At 35.1% G+C, this 19,373-nt stretch overlaps 1 protein-coding gene across 1 annotated transcript in view; it reads left to right on the top strand.

Moving 5' to 3' along the window:
• CSMD1 (CUB and Sushi multiple domains 1) overlaps positions 1 to 19,373 on the top strand; it is a 1,068,142-nt gene that overhangs the window by 547,416 nt on the left and 501,353 nt on the right. The window contains exon 5 of the mRNA XM_041477428.1: positions 10,180 to 10,387. Within this exon, the coding sequence (XP_041333362.1) occupies positions 10,180 to 10,387 (208 nt within the window). The remainder of the gene's footprint in view (positions 1 to 10,179; positions 10,388 to 19,373) is intronic.

Genomic DNA, 19,373 nt, shown 5'->3' with positions numbered 1-19,373 from the left:
AATAGTGACCTCTCTCTTGACTTTCACTTCTCATTCTAGCCCACAGGAACTCAAGAACTTATAGCCTATAGTGCAGCAGAGAGAGCTCTGTTAATTCAAGATCCTACTTTGTGTAAGGTGCAGCCTCTTCTTCCTTTCCTGCATTTCCTAAGAGTCTATATCTATCCATTGGAGCCCTCCATTCAGGTGAACTGTCCTACCACAGTTCTGTGACTGTATATTCACTCTCAGTTTATCCAGTGTGCAATGGAGCACATTTTTGCATACAGACACTTCAGATGGCTTCATGTTGTTTTGTGAGAGGGAGAGAGAGAAACATTCATTGACTTGTCCCCATGTCTTCTCCCCTGGGCTTGTTCTCCCAATTGCTGTTAGGTTTTGGTGTTTGTCCATGACAAACCTGTCTTCACTAGGTCAGCAGAACTCTTGCCCTGTTCAGCCAGGCAGATCCTATGTCTCCTCTCCTGTCCTCATTCCTTGAAAGGGACCCTGTGGTCAAAGATGTCAAAGCCCTGTTGCCCAGTAATCTGATACTCCTACCTGAGCTTTTGCCCCTGTGTTAAGGAGAACCCCTCTGGTCTCCTGTGCTCTTCTGCCTGTTCTCATGCCCTGTGGACACTCTTTGCTGCTACTCCTGCCACTCCCTTGGCAGCATTTTTGGTACCCATGTGTATGAGTAACAAAGAGCAGTTCTTTTATTCCATAATCGTTACTCATGACAGAGGGCTCTTTTATCCTATCTTTTATCTTTTATCCTGTAATTCCTCACAGGAAGGAAATATTTTGTACTTTTCTGTGCTCCAAAAAAAAATCAAGCGTTAATAATCAAAAAACCCAAAAAATATTTTGGCCAGGTCTGTTTTTGTCCTTTTAGTAAGAGGTAGCAAACAGGTGTCGGAAAAATATACATAAGTTCATGGCATAATCAGTGTCTACTAAATATTTCTCAAATTTCTGCAGATACTGTCTGTTTTGGCACAGTTTGCCTGCATACAAATATCTTTCACAAGACTGAAATTCTGTCTGTAATTTGTAACTCTGTGAATTTAACCTCTAAGTAAAAAATCAGGTGTGGTCCTAAACCTCCTGCAGACCTTACATGAAATCCAAAGAATTCTGTGCACATTCTGAGAAGAATGAGCATCATAACAGAAAAGTTATTTAACAGTTAATGACTTATGTGAGCTAAGCCATTGCCTCAGTGAATGTTTAGAAATCATGTGGAATGTGGATTTGATAAGATTTTAGACATTTCTTATTTTATTTCATTTTATCAGTCTGGAGCATATGCCATGAGGTAGCCCTTTGCATTCACTATGACTTCAAGCAAGACATGTTCCCCTATTGTTTCTTTGAGAACCTTGATCTTTTCCATGAAAGCATCTTTTGTTACAGTTCTGTTTCCAGATGGTATTCTTCTTTCTTGTCATCATAACCTAATTTCATGGCACACATTCAAGATAACATAACAGCATTAATAAAGCTCTGAGGCTTACTAAAAAATCATAACAGCCTTGTTCTCTGTGGTATGTTTCCCTAGTTTTGCTGATACTGAAAAAATGCTACTTTCTGCAGTTTCGTTGCATAATAATTCCTGAAACATTAAGAAGCTGGTGTCCCATGATTTATACATTGCCTAACTGTATAGCTGCTGGTTTTTGCTAGAAGAATTCCTAGTGGATTACTAAGTCTCCTGGAAGATGTAGACAGCATTGACTCTTGTCTTTGCCATTTTGTTTCTCTGGCTGCTGCTCAGTTTCAGAAATTCTCCTTTTAAAATATAGCAATAGTGAGAGTAGTGGAGCTGGACTGTGCTGAAGGCTCATTGATGGCTTTGAATGAACTCTGAAGAGAAATCAAATGAGTCAATGCAATGTTTTTTTTTTTTTTTTTTTTTTTCAGTTTCAATAAAAATCCTGGATCCCCCAAATAGGAAAAAATCCCCAGAGAAAAGTTCAAATGTAAATCATAAACATAAGGCAAATAAGAGCAACTGTGGACTTTTCAACTATTATAAGAAAGCCAGGGAGTTTACCATAGGTTTCTGCAAAAACATTGTCTACGTATATGCAAATATACTTACAAATTATACTTTTGTATACTTACAAAAGTATTCAGAGAGAACCAATGGCCAACCTATGTCCTGTTAATATGTTGGGTTTTTTTTCCTGAGAATTAAAACGTTCTTTGTTGTCTCAATCTCAGCTACCATAATAGTGTCACCCAAAACATTTGCCTTTTTTGTCTTGAGGTTGAAATACTGTGCAGTACAAATCTGAAACATTTTGAAAGTTAATTTCATTCTCCTCAGTAGTTCCACTAATAGCTGATTTATGAAATATGACTACTTCTAAATGAACTTTGTATAATTAGGTTCTCAATTCTCAGTAATTTTGAGAATCCCTAGTTGATTATAGCTGTATGAGTCAAGATTTTTATGAAGCTAACATTAGGAATACAAATTGGATTAGTGATATTACAATGGTAAGCTTTTTCTCACAATAAAAATAGCTGTGAAGGAAAGAACATGTAATATATTATCATTAAAAACACATCCATATATTGGAGGGAAAATAAAGAAGACAATAAAGTAAAAAAGATCCTATTTCAGAAAAGTCCAAAAGGAACAAGTAATAATCAATCGGGTTTCAGATTTAAGAACTATTGCTGGAGAAATATTGTGGTTAAAATAGATATTTTTACATATACAGACACACACATATTTATGTATATCTAAAATTGAAAAAGGAATTCCTTGACCAAGGATGAAAAGAAAAAGAGTGTGATTCACTTAGATTAAAATAAACTGATTAGAGAGAGGCAGAGCTGATGTTTTTGAAAAAAAAAATAGCAAAGAGAAATTGATGATTTTGTTGTTATCCATATCTTCTGAGGTAGAAAGTAATTCTGTTATAATTTCTTATCAGCCTCTGATGTTCAGACAAATACTGTTTTTTTAAGTTTAAGGAAGAGAAAAAGATACCATATTTATCCATGTTTACAATTTAAAACTATTAAAAAGTAAAATAAAAAGAACATTTTCCAATAATTCTGCTTTCTGATGTTACATGACATGGTAAAATGAGCATATTTTCCTTAGATCCACCATATAGTACCTAATTTTTACAGTGACGTAGTAAACTCCTGCCTGAGCAATTTTTGATAATAAAATATATATAATATATAATAAAATAATCTGATTTGGTGCAGTATTTACATTTAGATGAAATTTGAAAAAAACCCTTATTGTAACTAGTCAAATAAGAAGTCAGAGAGTGTTTCAGGAAAAGCAGATAGGAAAGCAGACACTGTGTAATTTCTTACACAGTAATGCAGGACTAGTAGATCACACCCAAGAGATTTAAGGACACAGATAGAAGTAGTTTTATATATCTGTATGTGTGTGTGTGTGTGTATGTATAGATATATATTTACACACACATATATCTGCATTTAGATGTTCTGGTTCTAGCATGTGGCAGTAGGTATGGAGGGACCTGATAAAAAGTGAAAAGATGCCTTTGAAATAAAGGGGCCTGGAAGCTGGGAACAAGTGAAAAAATGAGATGACCAGCGCAATGAAAACATAGCAGAGGTATCCAGAATGGTGCAGTAAAGCCAAATAATGGAAAACAAAACTTCAGCCTGACCATAAGCAATATGAGCAAAGTTAAGATGGGAGAAAGATTAATTTATTAAAATTAATATCAAACCTCAGAGGCAGTCATAAAAAGATGAATTTGATAAACGCCCATAGAGTTCTGAGACTAACTGGATTAAATTTACTAATTTTTTTTTTAAGTGAAATTTTCAACAATAATTAATTTGGTCTCAAAGAATTCAGCCTTTTCACTTTTTGCTTTAAAATTAGGACTTTACTATTCATTTGTTGTAGACTTTTACTTTAAGGGATCATTATCAGCTTCAAAAACATATTCTCAAGTGAAGAATAATCACTGGAAAACAATTTAGGATACTTAACTGGAAAAGAAGATAATATTTACAAGATATCCTGAAGACTGATCTTTTATTTTTTGGGAGAGAGAGTATGCGATTACTGCTGACTAATTTTTGAACTTCTTAATTTAACTGTCTTCTCTTAAAGCCATGTTTTTGCATTAAAAATGTGTTAGAGTTGGGGTTTTGTTTATAAGTTTGCTCAAGTACAAACTATCAATTCAGAAAATAAGTTTTCTGCCAGCATAGCAAATAATTAGTCCATCACTATTTCTGTATTATTTGTAGTATGTCGCTTTTTTGACTAAGAGATCAGGTATCCTGTCCAGAGTGGATGGAGAAGAAATAGGTCTTTATAATATAACAAACTGATGTGATAGAATAAATAATTAAAGGTTACTAAATAAAGCAAAATGTTTACAAAATGAAAACAACCAGGGCAAGATTACCCATCTAAGTCCAGTATTCTCAGGGCCCATAACTGTGGGATGACCCCACTGAGGTCTACTTAGATCAAGCTCACTGGAATCTCAAAGCTAAAATGTTTGAAGTAGGGCTGCAGCTGAAATGGTTGCCCACAGGACCCTAAACAAACTGCAACAATGTTTGTGTTTCTATTTTGTACATGCAATTAGCTTCATGTGAGAAATATGATAATTTAATATATGTAAAATAGATTCTGTTTTGCTACAACACAATAATATCTGAAATTTTAACCAATCCCCCCCAAAATTCTACTTAGAGAGCAATTCAAATTATTTTGAAGTGCCCTTTGACAACCATGTAGATAGAAATAAAATTAATCTTAGATGCATGGTCTAATGAGTATTTAATTTATGTGAAGTTGATCAACAGCAAGAGAAGAAATTGAGAAAGGGAGGCACACTGATTAGAGCATTTAACTGAGATTAAGTACATCTGGATTCAAGTGATGATAGAAAAAACCCCAAGCAACTTCTAGCAAGTTTCTATTTTTTATAACATGGAAAAGAAGCAGAGGTGTTGGCTTTTACCTATTCAAAATAAAGTCTGTAAAAACCTAAAATATTAAAGAAGATAAGAAAGTAGAAGTGTATATTTTGATTGTTAAATAGCTGTCTGCCTGTTGGAATTAAATTAGATAAATGAGCTATCAGATGAATACATAATGCTACACTATTGTAACACTTTGTGATGTGTTTGGTCATTCTGAATCTGCAGTTTAGCAGCTTGACAGTTGGCAATGACATGCTAAAATTTTATTTTAAACTTTTCATTTATATGCTTGTTTCTATGTTTTTGTCACTAAGACATTTTAAAATGGTGATTAAAGTCACATTTTAAAAAAACTATTACCAAATTTCTCATAGTAACCCTTTTGAAAATATACAGAGCATGTGTTTGTGAAAGTAGTCATTCATCATTATTTCATAGATGTTCTCTAAAGATTTTTTAAATTAATTACAATTATCTCCTTTCTCACAAACAAACTACAGAAAAATGCCATCTAATAAAGAATTAAATACATTTTTGAATCATAAAATGTCTCAAGTTAGAAGGGAGCCATAAAAATCCTTGACTCCAGCTCCCTGAAGGCCTAAAATTGAACCACATGGCTAAGGAAGAGCAGTACTGCAATGCTCCTTGAGCTCCAACCGGCCTGTGTCATGACCATTTCCCTGGGGAGCCTGATCCAGTGACTGGCCAGTCAGTGAAGAGCCTTTCCTAATGTCCAGCCTGAGCTTCCTCTGACACAGCTCCATCCTGTTCCCTTGTGTCCTGTCCATGGTCCCCAGGCAGAGGTCAGCACGTCCCTCTCCGCTGCCTGCCTGGAGCAGTTGCAGAGGGTCATGAGGCCATCCCTCAGCCCTCTCCAGGCTGAACAAGGCAAGGGACCTCAGCCACTCCTCCTAAGTCTTGCCCTCAAGACCTGCTCTGCACACACTCTGATAGTTTGGTGTCCTTTATAGATTGAGACATCCAGAACTGCACACAGTACCTGAGGTGGGGTCATTCCAGAGCTATGCAGAGTGGGACAGTCGCTCTTGCCCAGCTGGTGATGCCCGGCGCTCCCCAGGACACAGCTGGCCCTCCTGGATGCCAGGGCACTGCTGACTCACATTCAACTTGCCACCAACCCAAAGCCCCAGATCTCTCTAATGGATGTACTCTCCAGCCTCAGTAAAGATAGAACTTTCTCAGAGAAGCTTTTAATAAGGCTTGCTAAATAATTTAGGCCCATGGTTCATTTAGAACCTTCTAAGACTGCAATTTTCTTTAATTGATAAGACTTATAAAATGTGACTCAAAATGACAATATATCATTTGATGATGATTCATAAAATATCACTCAAGTTTTTAATTGCACCTATGCTATTGCTAGTGATAGATAAGGAAATGACTACTAATGACATAAGAAGAAAAAAATTTATTACTATGAATTTTATGTACTTTAAATCACCACTATGTTTTTATGTTCTCTTATGTTCAAAGAGTAGTGTAGTAGATTTTCCACATGAAGAGGTTTCAATATAAACTTGAAGTGGAAAAGACAATTCAAATATTTAAATTCAAATTCTAAGTTAATTTGAAAGATTCTTAATAAATTTTGAAAGGTTAGATTAGTATTAAGGTTTTCTGCTTTGTTTTGTTTCATTTTTATTATGCAATAAATGCTATTTTATTTGCCTAAACATTTTATTATGTAGTATATTAAAAAAGGCACATAGAATATAGAACATCGCACTCTGGAAAGCATTTGTGTGGTGATGAGAGAAAAGTCCTGTGAAAATGATTGAATGTTCAAAAGGTACCTAAACCAAGGAAGGAAGTTTTCTAAGATATTGGTTTTGTTCTTACTTCATCCTTGGCTATCTGCTCATCAAGGCATGCATCTCACTTGTAACAAGATTCATTTATGCAAAATACAGTTTACTAAAATTGTCAGATTATTATTTTTGGTGAAATTATGCTTTCTAGCTTGAAGAAAAATGAAAGGTTTTCATTGACTTTCATAGTGGTACTTCTCAATTTTTGCATGCATAAACTTGATGGATATGTTTATCTGTTTTATCTAAGCTACACATCTATACAGTATACATATTTTTTGTCAAGTGGTGCCAGCCATATGTTTTTTGCATGTGTACTTTATATGAGATGCATATTCTCTAAATTCAGAGCACTTAATTCCTGACTACTGAGAGATCCAAATGTTTGTAGCTTTATACTTCAAGTAGTCATTTATGCTGATACAAACAGCACTTTGTGCAGTTGCTTACAACTTGAAAATAACCATAAATGTTTGGAATTAATTACTTGCACTTTTTAAAATGCAATTTGTAAATCACATAGAGTTTGAATTCATGAAGCCTCAGGCACTCTCTGCTATCAAATTAGTGCAAGCACAGCGATGTGCTAAGATTCCTGAGCAGTAACTCTCCCAAAAGCATAACACAGAGAAGTCCATAGCTAAAACCAACGACCAGTCCAAGAAGGCCAACTCTCTCTGGGACCAGCTGTGTAAGACCAGGCAGTTTGTGTCCTACCCTTCGGGCAGTGTGGCCACATCCTGCCTGCCTGCACTCACTTAAGCAATTCATTATGCTTCACCATTCAACAGCGTGATTGCATTAGCCTGAGCACCACTTGTGATGAAGGAAATACCCAAAGGTTTCTGTGGTCTGACCTAGCTGACCAATGTTCTCATTCTGTATCTGTGTTAGCTTGACTTCTTGCAAACCTCTTCAGAATGGTTTTGTGAATAGATTAAAAGGCTATGCATCCCTTTGGGCAGATAGCTCTGGTAGTCTGAGTTCCTTTAGCTATCATTTGTAATGCACAGTGTATAAATTTAGATTTTTGCATGTGGTTGCCAGTAATAATAAGCTACATTTCAGCTGTAAAATTCTGAGCTTTAGAGCTCAAAGATAATTCAAGGGCTCTAAAGCAGGAATAGTGAGGAGTACTGTATTTACCACCAGCATGTAACTTAAGTTCAGTATAAACAGTGAGAGATGGTACAATTAAGGATGTTATCATAAAAAAAAAATTAACAGCAGCAGCTACTACCAAAGAGATATGGGTGACTTAGGATTTTGCTCATCTTGCTGGTTACCCTGCATGGGAAAAGTCTGCTTGCTAGCTTTCAAGAATACAGGTGAAACTGTTGTGAGTTAGGAACTGAAACTTTAAAGTGCAGGTACAGGATGTAAGGCATTAATTTGTTTTTTTTTTTTTCTGGATTGGATGATGATCTGAAATGAAGTGCTAGAAAGTTATTTAAAAAAAATAAACAAATCACAAGCAAACAGAAAAAGCAAAACTGCATCAACAACAAAAATCCCTCAAAACACACACACACATACACACACACTGAAACTGGGAAAAAAAGAGTAATTTTAGATATTATTCAGTAACAAAACTCAATTCTCCTTTCTGATTTATTATAGATTTACAGTAGTTTTCAAATAATTTTAATCTTTGAATGTATTATGCACCAGGAAATTTTTCTCAGATACTCAGCTTTATCCGTGGTCCTTTAATTTTCATTTCCTTTCCCCCTTTCATTCCTCAGCGGCACAATGGCCCTTTCAATCTGCACTGTATAAAAAGCCAGAAATTGAGGAAGGAATCACAGAAATGGCCTGATTTCAACAACAAAAAAGAAATCTTTTAGGAAAGTCAGTCTATTCTGGGTCTATTCCTTCATTTTAAAAAAGAACAAACACGTATAAATGTCTGCGTCTAGAAAGTAAGACATGAAGTTTATTGAAAAAACCTGACCACCTCAGAAAAATTTGTGCGCCAAAAAATTAAATCAATAAGGCTTTGGTAGCCAAGGTTATATTACATTTCTGTACATCAAAATTTACTTTTGCATGTAGAAGCTTAAAGATTGAGCCATTCAGCAGCTTTCTCTCTTCTTTTTAGTCAAATTAATGCTCTATACATTACTTAAACATTAAAGAAATTATTCTGTTTCTGCCTTTTTTGAAATTCTTCCTTTTACTTCTGTCACTTATTGGCTCTTTAGCCCCTTTTAATAGACTCCTTCTTCTAGTGTCCAGACCCAGTATTCTTATTCCTTTGATTCACGAATTCTTTTTTCTTTCAAACATTCCTTTAAAGCACACTTTCACTGACAGGCTTTCAATTATGATTGAGAAGAGCATCTCTACTCCTACACTTTTCTGTTGTCTTAATTAGCTATTCAGTTATTATCCTAATTAGACCATAAGTACCTGGTGTTATGCACCTTGCCAAGCTATGTGTTTTAGAATCTCCTTGTGCACTTATAGTATGCAAATAATACCTAATGATAGTAGCAGTAAGTAAAGATGATAAAAGAGATAAAAATAAAATGCTTCTCTTCTGATCCTTCTCCTATGCAGAAATATTTTTAATTACTATTTCTTTGGTTTTCATTGCCACATTATCAGAAAGCAAAAGCCACCTGATGAATTTTTAATTTCTTATGTCAATTAATTGTATGGATGACATATTTTCTTGGGGTTAGCAAGAAAAATAAAAGACATTTTCTAAATACTTTGTCAAAATACTAAATAACATTCAAGATTTAGGAGAAAATTCCTATGCTTTAATTTTAAAAGATATTTAATAATTATTAAAAACATACATTATAAAACTGATGATGCATGAACCTTGGAAGGTCCATCTGGCAACAAAACCTTTGGAATTTATTTGTCATCTGTAAATATTCTGATTCAGAAAAAAAAAAAAAAGGGAAAGGATAGTATGATGTTATTAATGCTTCCTAGTATAAAATAAAAGAATTTTTTTTCTGCAGTTTTTTTTTTTTTGTTATAAGAAATAAATAAAACAAAATATTTGTTTGATATTTTTAAATTTGTATCACAAAGAGTCTAACTGGTTTTGTGATTTTTTTGCCCAGTTCTTTTTCAGGCTTCTGTGCACACATTCTCAGGACCAGGTTCTCCAAATCAGCTCATAATAGGTGTCCCTGCTAACCTTCATTCTTGTTTGACCTGGTGTTGAAGTGACACCAACAAGGCAAAAAATTCAGAAAACCCAAACCAAAAACCTCTGCTGCTTAAAGGCCAGACAATATTCCATTCCGTTGGCCTGGACAATATTTTCTTTCTGTGTGTGCATGTTTATGGGTCCTCAGTGAGTAGAGAAGATCTGGTTTTACAGCAGAAACAGGGATGGTGCTTCACTTGTTTGAAGTGCAGGTTCATTAGTAATTGATATTCTGTTTGTCAGCCGAAGGAGCTTGTGGAGGGACACTACGTGGGACAAGTGGAACTATTTCAAGTCCACACTTCCCTTCTGAGTATGAAAATAATGCTGATTGCACCTGGACCATATTGGCTGAACCAGGAGACACCATTGCTTTGGTCTTTACCGACTTCCAGTTAGAGGAAGGATATGACTTCCTAGAGATCAGTGGAACAGAAGCACCATCAATATGGTAAGTTGAAGATCTTTTGAAGATCTCACTTCCTGTTTTTCTTTTTTTGGTACCTAACTGGAAAGATATCAGAGGATATTTAAGATACTTTCTACCTGTTAGCAATGACTGTTTTTTATGCTTCTTTTTTTGGTCCTTTCACCTTTTAGAACTGAAAAACTAAATGGTTTCCTTCTGTTTCTTTCCACATCTTTGTCCTGCCACTTATTTTCCTCCATCTGCCAGAGTTATATTTGTACGGTATCTTATCAGTGAGCATTTAATTCACGTTATATATTTGAACTTGGTATAAGAAGATTTTTTGATGCTGTGTCTTGAATGACATATTGTGGTATTGTACTTCAGCAATGAAAGTAGTGAACAAAAGTCAGTCTGAGTAAAGCAGGAATATATAGACAGCTAACAGATGATGTCTTATTCTAAACAGGCTGTAATTCAGTCTCACTACATGTATGCATGTATGCAAGCATTACTGTCTTATGTTAGCTGATGTTAAAACTGTTTGCTTAACAATATTAGGGATTAGTAATTGTAATACTAAATCTATGTTCTCTGTACTAAGTAAAAGATGATAGTTCTGCCTGTGGGAATGGATTAAGTTGTGGAACAGCTTTTTGTAATTTCTTTGCAGCCTACATATGCAGGTTTTTCATCCTTTTCATCTCTGAGAATGTCTTGTGCATGACATATGCACCACTGCTATAAAATTTAGCCTAGAAAATGTAGATCTTCTCACAGATGACTGATTATTATTATCTTCAGAATGCCTTTCTAGAGATAGGAAGCAATCCCAGTATTATTTTGATGTCATAACAGGCTAGATGGTGCATCATATTAATTATTGTGAAGCTCTAGCTAGCATCTGATCTTTTTGAAAACCTATCAATAAAAATGTGTGGTAACTATACTTGGCAACTGTGTAAAAACTTTGGTTTAAAGACACATGCAGATCTATGTCACTGATGCCAAGATAATTTTTTGCCTTTTCTTTTATATACTTTTTATATAACTTTTATGCATCCTCAGTATTATTAGCATACATACTTGTAATTCCTTAAGTCAAATAACTTAGCATAGCCTTAGTATTTTGTTAAGCCAAGAGACCAAATATCCTAAGGCCTCGTAGTAGGGGGCCAGAAAACCTGGAAAATCCTATATTGGGAAACCAAGGTACTCTAGAAGATATCCTGTAAACTAAAGATTTAGCCCATCCAGGGGGAAATTCCTCAGATGGAAGAATATCATGCCATTCATCCAGGCCTCCCCTTGGGGCATTTTTTTTAGATATGTTAATTTGTGAAGTCTGTCAATTGTATACGCAATCCATCATGTGTGTGCATCACACATACCACCCTGGCATCATAATGATCCTTATTAAAAAACCAAGGTAAAAACCCCTTATCCTTTACCTGTGTCTGGCACTCAATTTTTTAAGGTCATCATCACAAGATTACTCTCTAACATTTTCACATGAGCAAAAGTGTAATGGCAGTCAGTGAAACAGCTTGGTATCAAATTAAGTGCTCATGTCTGACATACAATGTGTGAATACTCCCTTGCCTCTCACTCATGCACAGACATGCACAACAGCCATCAATACAACATTTTCTTATTAGGGCTTCTGAGGATCAGAAACTGAAATCTTGAAGGGGAAGAACTAATGCAATTTTGCTACAAAACATAAAAGTATGTCCATTTGATTTTGTTTAAGAGACTCTACTAGACACTTTACAACATACTTGTGCTTTTGATTTTTGGTAATAGATAAAGTAGAATATGAGCAGAAGGCATTGGAAACATTCTGCATTGATCTCATGCAATATTGGTCAGCTTCACATTGGAACAGAGATATAATAAGAATTTTATTTCTCCTAGAATTCAATCTTAACATTTTTCTTGTTTTCTGTGGTATGCTGGAGATCATTATTTAGCACTGATCACTAAAACCTGGATTTATTGTGTGTTTCTAAGATCATAGAATCATAATATAATTTGGTTTGGAAGGAAACTTAAAAGGTCATCTAGTAACACCCCTCTGCTGTGATCAAGGACATCTTTAACTAGATCAGGTTGCTCAGTCCTGACCTTGAATGTTTCTGGGCATGGACATCCAGCACCTCTCAGGGCAACCTTTTCCGGTGTTTCTCTACCCTCACTGTTAAAAAATGTCTTCTTTATATGTAGCCTAAATCTGCCCTCTTTAAAATAATTACTCCTTGTCTTATCAAATCAGGTTGTACTAAAGAAATCCGTTCATCTCTTTCTTATAAACCTCTTTTAAGTACTGAAAAGCTGAAATGAGATCTCGACAGAGCCTTCTCTTTTGTTTGTGGCTGAATAGCCTTTTCTCACATATGAGAAGTGTTCAAGCTTTCATTCATTTTTGTAGCCCTCATTTTGTACTTGGTCGAACAGGTCCATGTCTTCCCTGTGCTGAGACACAGAGCTGAATGTAGCACTCCAGGTGGGGTCTCACTGGAGCAGAGCAGAGAGGCAGAATCCCTTCCTTTGCTGAATCCTCTGCTGGCTGTGGTGTTTTTGATGCAGCCCAGGACACCTTTGGCTTTCAGGGCCACACTTGGGAGCTCATGCCCAGCCTCTCATTCACCAGCACTCCCAAGTCCTTCTTGGCAGGGCTGCTCTCAGTCTGCTCATTCCCCAACCTGGATTGATATGAGGGGCTGTTCAGACCCAGGTACAGCAACTTACACTTGGCATTTTCGATCCTCATGAGTTTTCCATGGACCCAGTTCTCCTTTTTGAGCTTGTTCTGGTACCTCTGGATGACATTCTATTGCTCAGGTGTGTCAATGTCACCACACATTTTGGTGTCATCAGCAAACTTGCTGAGGGTGCACTTCATCCCAGTCTCCATGGCATGGATGCAGATACCATGAACAGTAGTGGTATCAGTGATACCAGTGCAGGATTAGTACAGGATCAGTGATGAAAGTCTGGAGAAGCTATGGGGAGTTTCATAAGAAATGTTTAAAGGATTATTGGAAAACTTGGAATGAAGCTACACATTCAGCTATATTTAAGCCAGAACAGTTACCATAGCGACATTAGAGCCATGCTAAATGTAGTGCATTCTGTAATATGCTAAAATCAGCTGTGTGTTTAAATGGGAAGTTGTTCCATACTTAAAACTAATGGTCTAGGGGTGTTATCATCTAAAATGTGACTTTTTTTTAATTGCTCCCTTTTATTGTATCTGGCATTATGTCAACAGCTTTAGACATTAATTCTGTATTAGGAGTCACATATTCCATTAGCATGGTCTGGTAATTAGGATTGTTTTTTCCCTTAAAGGAATGATTGCTGTGGAATAAGTGAAAAAAGACACATATATGAGCATTGTAAAAGCGAGAGAGAGAGAGAGCAAGAATTAAGAAAGCAATTTCAGACTGATTATTCTTTAGTGTTTTTAGTGTATGATGCAATATGTCTTGATTACCCTCTCCAAACATATCTGCAAGGTTAGAAGCAGCTCCAGCATGATTGCAGTAAAAACAGGATGGACATGGTTTTGTAAGTAAAGCAATGGACAGTAATCTGGTGTATCTATAAAATATGCATATAAGATACATTACAGTACTTATATAGATTCTACATCTTTCTCCTATGTAATACTAATATTTCTATATTAGTATTATGCCACACATGTTTTTAAACCTTCCATAAGATGTTCAGTAAACTTCTGTTTTATATAGCTGGTTGTTGGTTTATTTTCCAGTGCATTAATAAGGAAGAAGTGGTTTGTTTACCTTTCCTTATTTTTAAAATCACTTATATGGTCCATCCTAATGGAATTAGTTTACAAAAGAGTTAAGTGGTATTATTGATTTTATGTACGTGAAACAGTTAGAAGGTCTAAAGCTATTCAATGTTCATTTGTTTGGGGATTTTTTGGTTTGCTTTGAGTGGTTTTTGTTGTTTTTTTAAATTAGAGAGCAGTTATATACCTCTGGATCTTGAATGAATATAGGTGACCACATTTTTAATTCTGATTTGAATCACTAGAAGTGTCAACAGGTTTTAAAAGAGGAACATCAGTGCAAAATGAAGGACACAGAAAAACCTTTTCAATCTGTAAAAGAAGTAGAAATATTATCAGTTAGACTATAGGTAAAGGAAATATTTTTGAATTTGAATAATGTTCTTAGTTTGCAATTACATAAGGAATTTTAGGTGTAAAATAAGTTTATTTTGAGTTGATGAGCTATTGCTTGCAATGCGTCAAACAGTACTTTTGAGAGCATAGCAGAAAGACTGCCTCTGCTTTGTGTGAAGCCCATCTCCAAGTCCACCAAATTGTTGATCTTTTCGGTCTGAAGGGATCCTGTGTTGCTAATTATTAGAACATTTTTAAAAATTATCTGAACATTGAATATAACTTTTAAAATACTTCCAAACACATCCCTTTGTACGTCTGTATAAGTTATATGGTGCTTAAAATTAAATCAAGGTTGGATCTAAAGATAGTATTAAGAAGTATCTCCAGACTTTAGCTGAACACAGTTTTGAAAAAGAAATCTATTACTTAGAGAAAGCATCCTACTGAAAATATCTTAATCTTTCCCAAGGCTCCTTGAGATGGAAGTTTGAGGTTTTATATTATTATGTGTAGCTTAGGTAAAGCTGGGGAATTCACATGGACATAGGTAGGTCCAGCTCAGGCTTTTTCATGTAAGTCTTGCTTGGCCATAATTCTTACAAAATCATCAAATTATCTTAGACTCTTATACTGTGCATGAAAGGTGATTATGACACTAAGATAATTCTGCAATTATTATTTTTTTAATGAGGAACCCTAATTTTGAACAAATTTTGTTAAGAATTTTTTTTTTCTCCTTGACCTTACAATACAGATTTTTCCTTACTGTGCTTCAATTTAAACCCAAAATTAATATCCTTCACATTTTTGTCAGTATTTGCCAATGCAGGAGAATGAACTACACTTCATACTTTTTAGTCTAAATTAATTTCCTAATACTATTTAAAATTGCCTTTAAGGTTATTCTGACTTCCTTCTAAATCATTTCAATATCATAGTGAAAGGCCATAAAACTTTATGTGGATATGAGAGTGATTTGGAAGCAGCTCTAATGAATTGCTATAATCTTGGCGTACAATTTGACGTAAATACCTGGAGTCATCTGAAACTCACTTCTTGTTTCTGTATTAATGCATAACTCCTATAACAGCTGGATATTATTTTGTGTTTTTTAGCTAAATACACCAGTCCAAACACTCGGATATATTTCAAAATAGTAGGATTTCAATTTGCATGCTTTCTGTCCTGTTTATAGATTTGTTTTTATCTTAATTACCACCCTCCTTGTGAGAGACCTATAGCAAAGTGATGCATGAGGTAATGGAGTGGTCTAGATCACCTTTTTGATAGACACATATGGCAGTAGATCCAGACATCTGAGCTGAGTGTTTAGCTCAGAATTACATAATTAGACAGCTGAAGAGCACCATCTATTGGTTTGCTGTTAAAAGACGTACCTCTTGTGGATCACCTTCAATAAAAAAGTACTACACCAGAAAAAGGTTTGGGAAGTACCTGTGCCATTATAAGGCACTATTTTTTGTTTCCTTCTCCATCAGGTGAGAAAAGATATGCCATGGGCATGCAACACAGGAAGGCAGTTAGAGTCCAGCTTTTTCATTTAAGGAAGCTATTCAATTTTTATTAATTTATGTGTCATTGTTTACTTTTTTAGCCTCTTTAGAGACATCACGACCATCATTCCTTTTTTTGCATCACCAGGGAAATTCTGCAAAGTAATATGCTTGTCCTGGAGTTACTGGTAAAGAGTTTTCTTGCTGCCTGCTAGTTTTTGGGAGCTCTTACATTTCTCTAGCTTTTAACTGGATTTCCCCTATTAGCTGTTTTGGTTAGGAAGCCAATAGGTTTAAGCTTCTCCACTGGATAACTTGTCTGTCTGACCTGCCATGAACCATTTTTTTCAGGAGAACAAGTGACACGTAGTTACCCTCAAATTCTTTCTGTTGAACTTTCTTGTTGCAAAGTTTTCAGTTACCATGTAAAATTACATAATATGTAACATGTGAAAATTAGAAATAAAGTTATCTATCACTTGAACCCAACCTATTAAATATATATATAGCGACAAAAAATATTTAAAACTGATTTACCATACAGCACTGTTCAGTTCCAAACTCCCAAGATACACTGGAGGGACAAAGAAATTTTAAGGTGCGTGGCTAATGTAAAGTCTGTGCCTGTATGAAGAACTTTTTAAGACTGAAAAGTGATCCTGATAGAACATTGCAGACTTTGTAATTCATAATATGTTTATTTACCTGATTAAAATGAAATTTCTGGTAATTAAATACATTTTACTAACAGATTTCTTCCATACATGATTTGTTCAAAGTCTTACTACAGCAGGTATCATCAGAAGGGATTGGCATATTGAAAATTGAATAAATGACAGAAAAATCCCCAAAATAAGTAATATGGCAAACACCTTGTCCCTTTAAAAGGCTCAATGGAATACATCTTTTCCCCATCTTCTGAGTCCTGCCAATTGCTGCCTTTGGTACTCGTCTCTCCAGGTTTCTCCTAGCTGGTTTTCTGCTGGCAATGCCTCTGCTCCTGCTGCTCCCTTTGCTCCCACAAATGTGTCCTATTTCTGCATTCTCCCTCAGCATTTCCTGCTGTGTTAAACAGATTGAGCTTAGAATCTCTTGAAAGCTATCCCAAAAAAGAATGGACAATCATAGTTGATTCTGGTTTCTGGTAGATAAAGGGTTGAAAAACATATATCACCAAGCATTTTTAATTTTTTTTTGTAAAGTCAATCGTGTTTTAGTCATAATGAAAATGGTGTATCAAAAGTTTGCAAACACAGTGCTGAAACTTGAGTTCCTGTGGAGTTGTGTGGTCTTGGAGAGAATGTCTCACTGGTCTCAGAGCTGTTAAGCACAGTCTCAGAAAGGAGTATCCCCATTCACATATTAGGGAATTTATACAGAAAATTGGCAGAGTGTTTTGCATAGGACATCAGCTATGTATACTAAACATGTCATACAGGCAATTGGTGTACTCTAGTTCTAAAAGTATTGCTCTCCAGAGTCTTTTAAAAATCCCTGAGTGTGAAATAACAAGTTTTAATTCAGTGTCTAGCGCCAGTTCTTCTTTTTTTAAAAGCAGTTGCTAAACCCAGACATATGCAGATAAACAGCTTCTTTGCTCCTACTGTTTTCCTATAATAAGGATTAATAAGCTGATATCACCAGTGATATATCTTGTACTTGGCTATATTTATCAAAATCATCATGTTCCAAAATGGATTTTCTTCAGGCATTCAAATGCCTACTTGAAAAAATGAATTATCCACAGTTGTAAGTAAATTATTAGCAGGCTTGGGGAAATACAGTGCACACTGCACAGTATCTTTGGAGTCTATGGAAATTTAAAAAAAAATAGCATGGATGAGACAGGTAGTGAACAGTTCACCCTCTCTAAAATTTATGTAGGAGAGAAGATGAAACCTGACTATGGTTGAGAAAGCAAAGCTGCAGGGAAATTAATATCTTAAGACAGGTCTACATTTATTTCCACCATTCTGGGCATTGTCTTCCTGTTGCTTTCAGCATCCTAGTGGCATTTTTTTAGAATATTTTGATACAGAGGAACATGTCTGGTTGTTGTTGGTTTCTTTGTTATTTAAGTGTATATTAAATAATGTAGAATATAAGTAAGTATAAATAAGTATATAAGGAGTTGAGCTCTGCTATTTGCAGTGATGAACATGCAGATTCTAATTGTTGAAATGGCCATAGTGAAGAGAAGAAAAAAGAGTGCAGGTAGTGGTTTTAAAGATAAGCTGAAATGTAGCATCCAAATTTGTATGTGATCTCTGAGTTGCTGGCATTGCACTGGAAGAAATGAAGTGTTGTAAGGAATAAGGACCACAGTTTTCCTTCCTATTATATATTGTGTGTATATATACATATGTATGTATATTATATAGAAGTTAATCTGATTTTAAAAAAATAAGATTGTTTAGAGTCCTGCTGCAAAGGCAAATCTCAATAAATATGTTTAGTTTATGATAATGTCTCTCATAGAAACCTTGCAAAAGTTCTTAGGCTTGTATTTAAAGAAAGCATATCTGAAATGCATCACTTATCTCTTGTCATTTTTTTAATGCTAAATAATATATATATATAAATACATATTAGTATCTGTATGCATAAAAGTATGTTGAAGGTTTTGCAAGGATTTTGACATGAAAATAGACAGGAGGGTAAATATACTTCATGTTAATAGTAGTGACTGAACTCATAATCTCTTCCCTGTGTTAGCTGTAAGGACACAGAGACCACTTAGCTGTTAACATCAGCATGTGAATCGTGTATGAAGTGAGAAGTACAGAGGAACTAAATTGACACTTAATTCACAGAACACTATTGCTTTCTTTGCACCTATTAATTTACAGCCTACTGTGCTGAAGAGGCATAAAGGCTTCATTCATAGCACATCACAAACTGACAAGAACATAACAGTGAGAGAACTCACTTAAGGAAGCACTGTGACCCACAGTATAATTTTCTACTACCTTTAAAAGAATGTAAAAAAAAGAATTAGATCTTTTAAATTAAGTATGTGAACATGGTTTAAATACATTAAAAGAGAGCTCAGATTGCTTAAAATACCACTACTTTACTATCTTTTAAAATCAGTTTTATAACCCTGGGGATTCAGCATGCTCCTAAAATATCCTTCTACTAGATGTGTTGCATTAGTCTAGCATATCTATATCATTAGCTTCATTTACTCACAAAATTCTTGACATTGGATTCAGGAAAATATGTTTCAATGATGAAACAGTTCATGCCAGTGTAGTCAGATTAGAAACTTTTCTTAGAAATATTTATGAATTGCTAAATTTCCTGGTTTTACATACAGTAAATCTAGTACATACTAGATACAGTATCTATCTAG

Source organism: Pyrgilauda ruficollis, unplaced genomic scaffold (genome assembly GCF_017590135.1).
Source record: "Pyrgilauda ruficollis isolate IOZ18807 unplaced genomic scaffold, ASM1759013v1 scaffold40, whole genome shotgun sequence".
In the NCBI taxonomy this organism is placed as follows: Eukaryota; Metazoa; Chordata; class Aves; order Passeriformes; family Passeridae; genus Pyrgilauda; species Pyrgilauda ruficollis.
The sequence above is the reverse complement of the archived record's forward strand: the minus strand, read 5'-3'. Positions and strand labels throughout refer to the sequence as shown.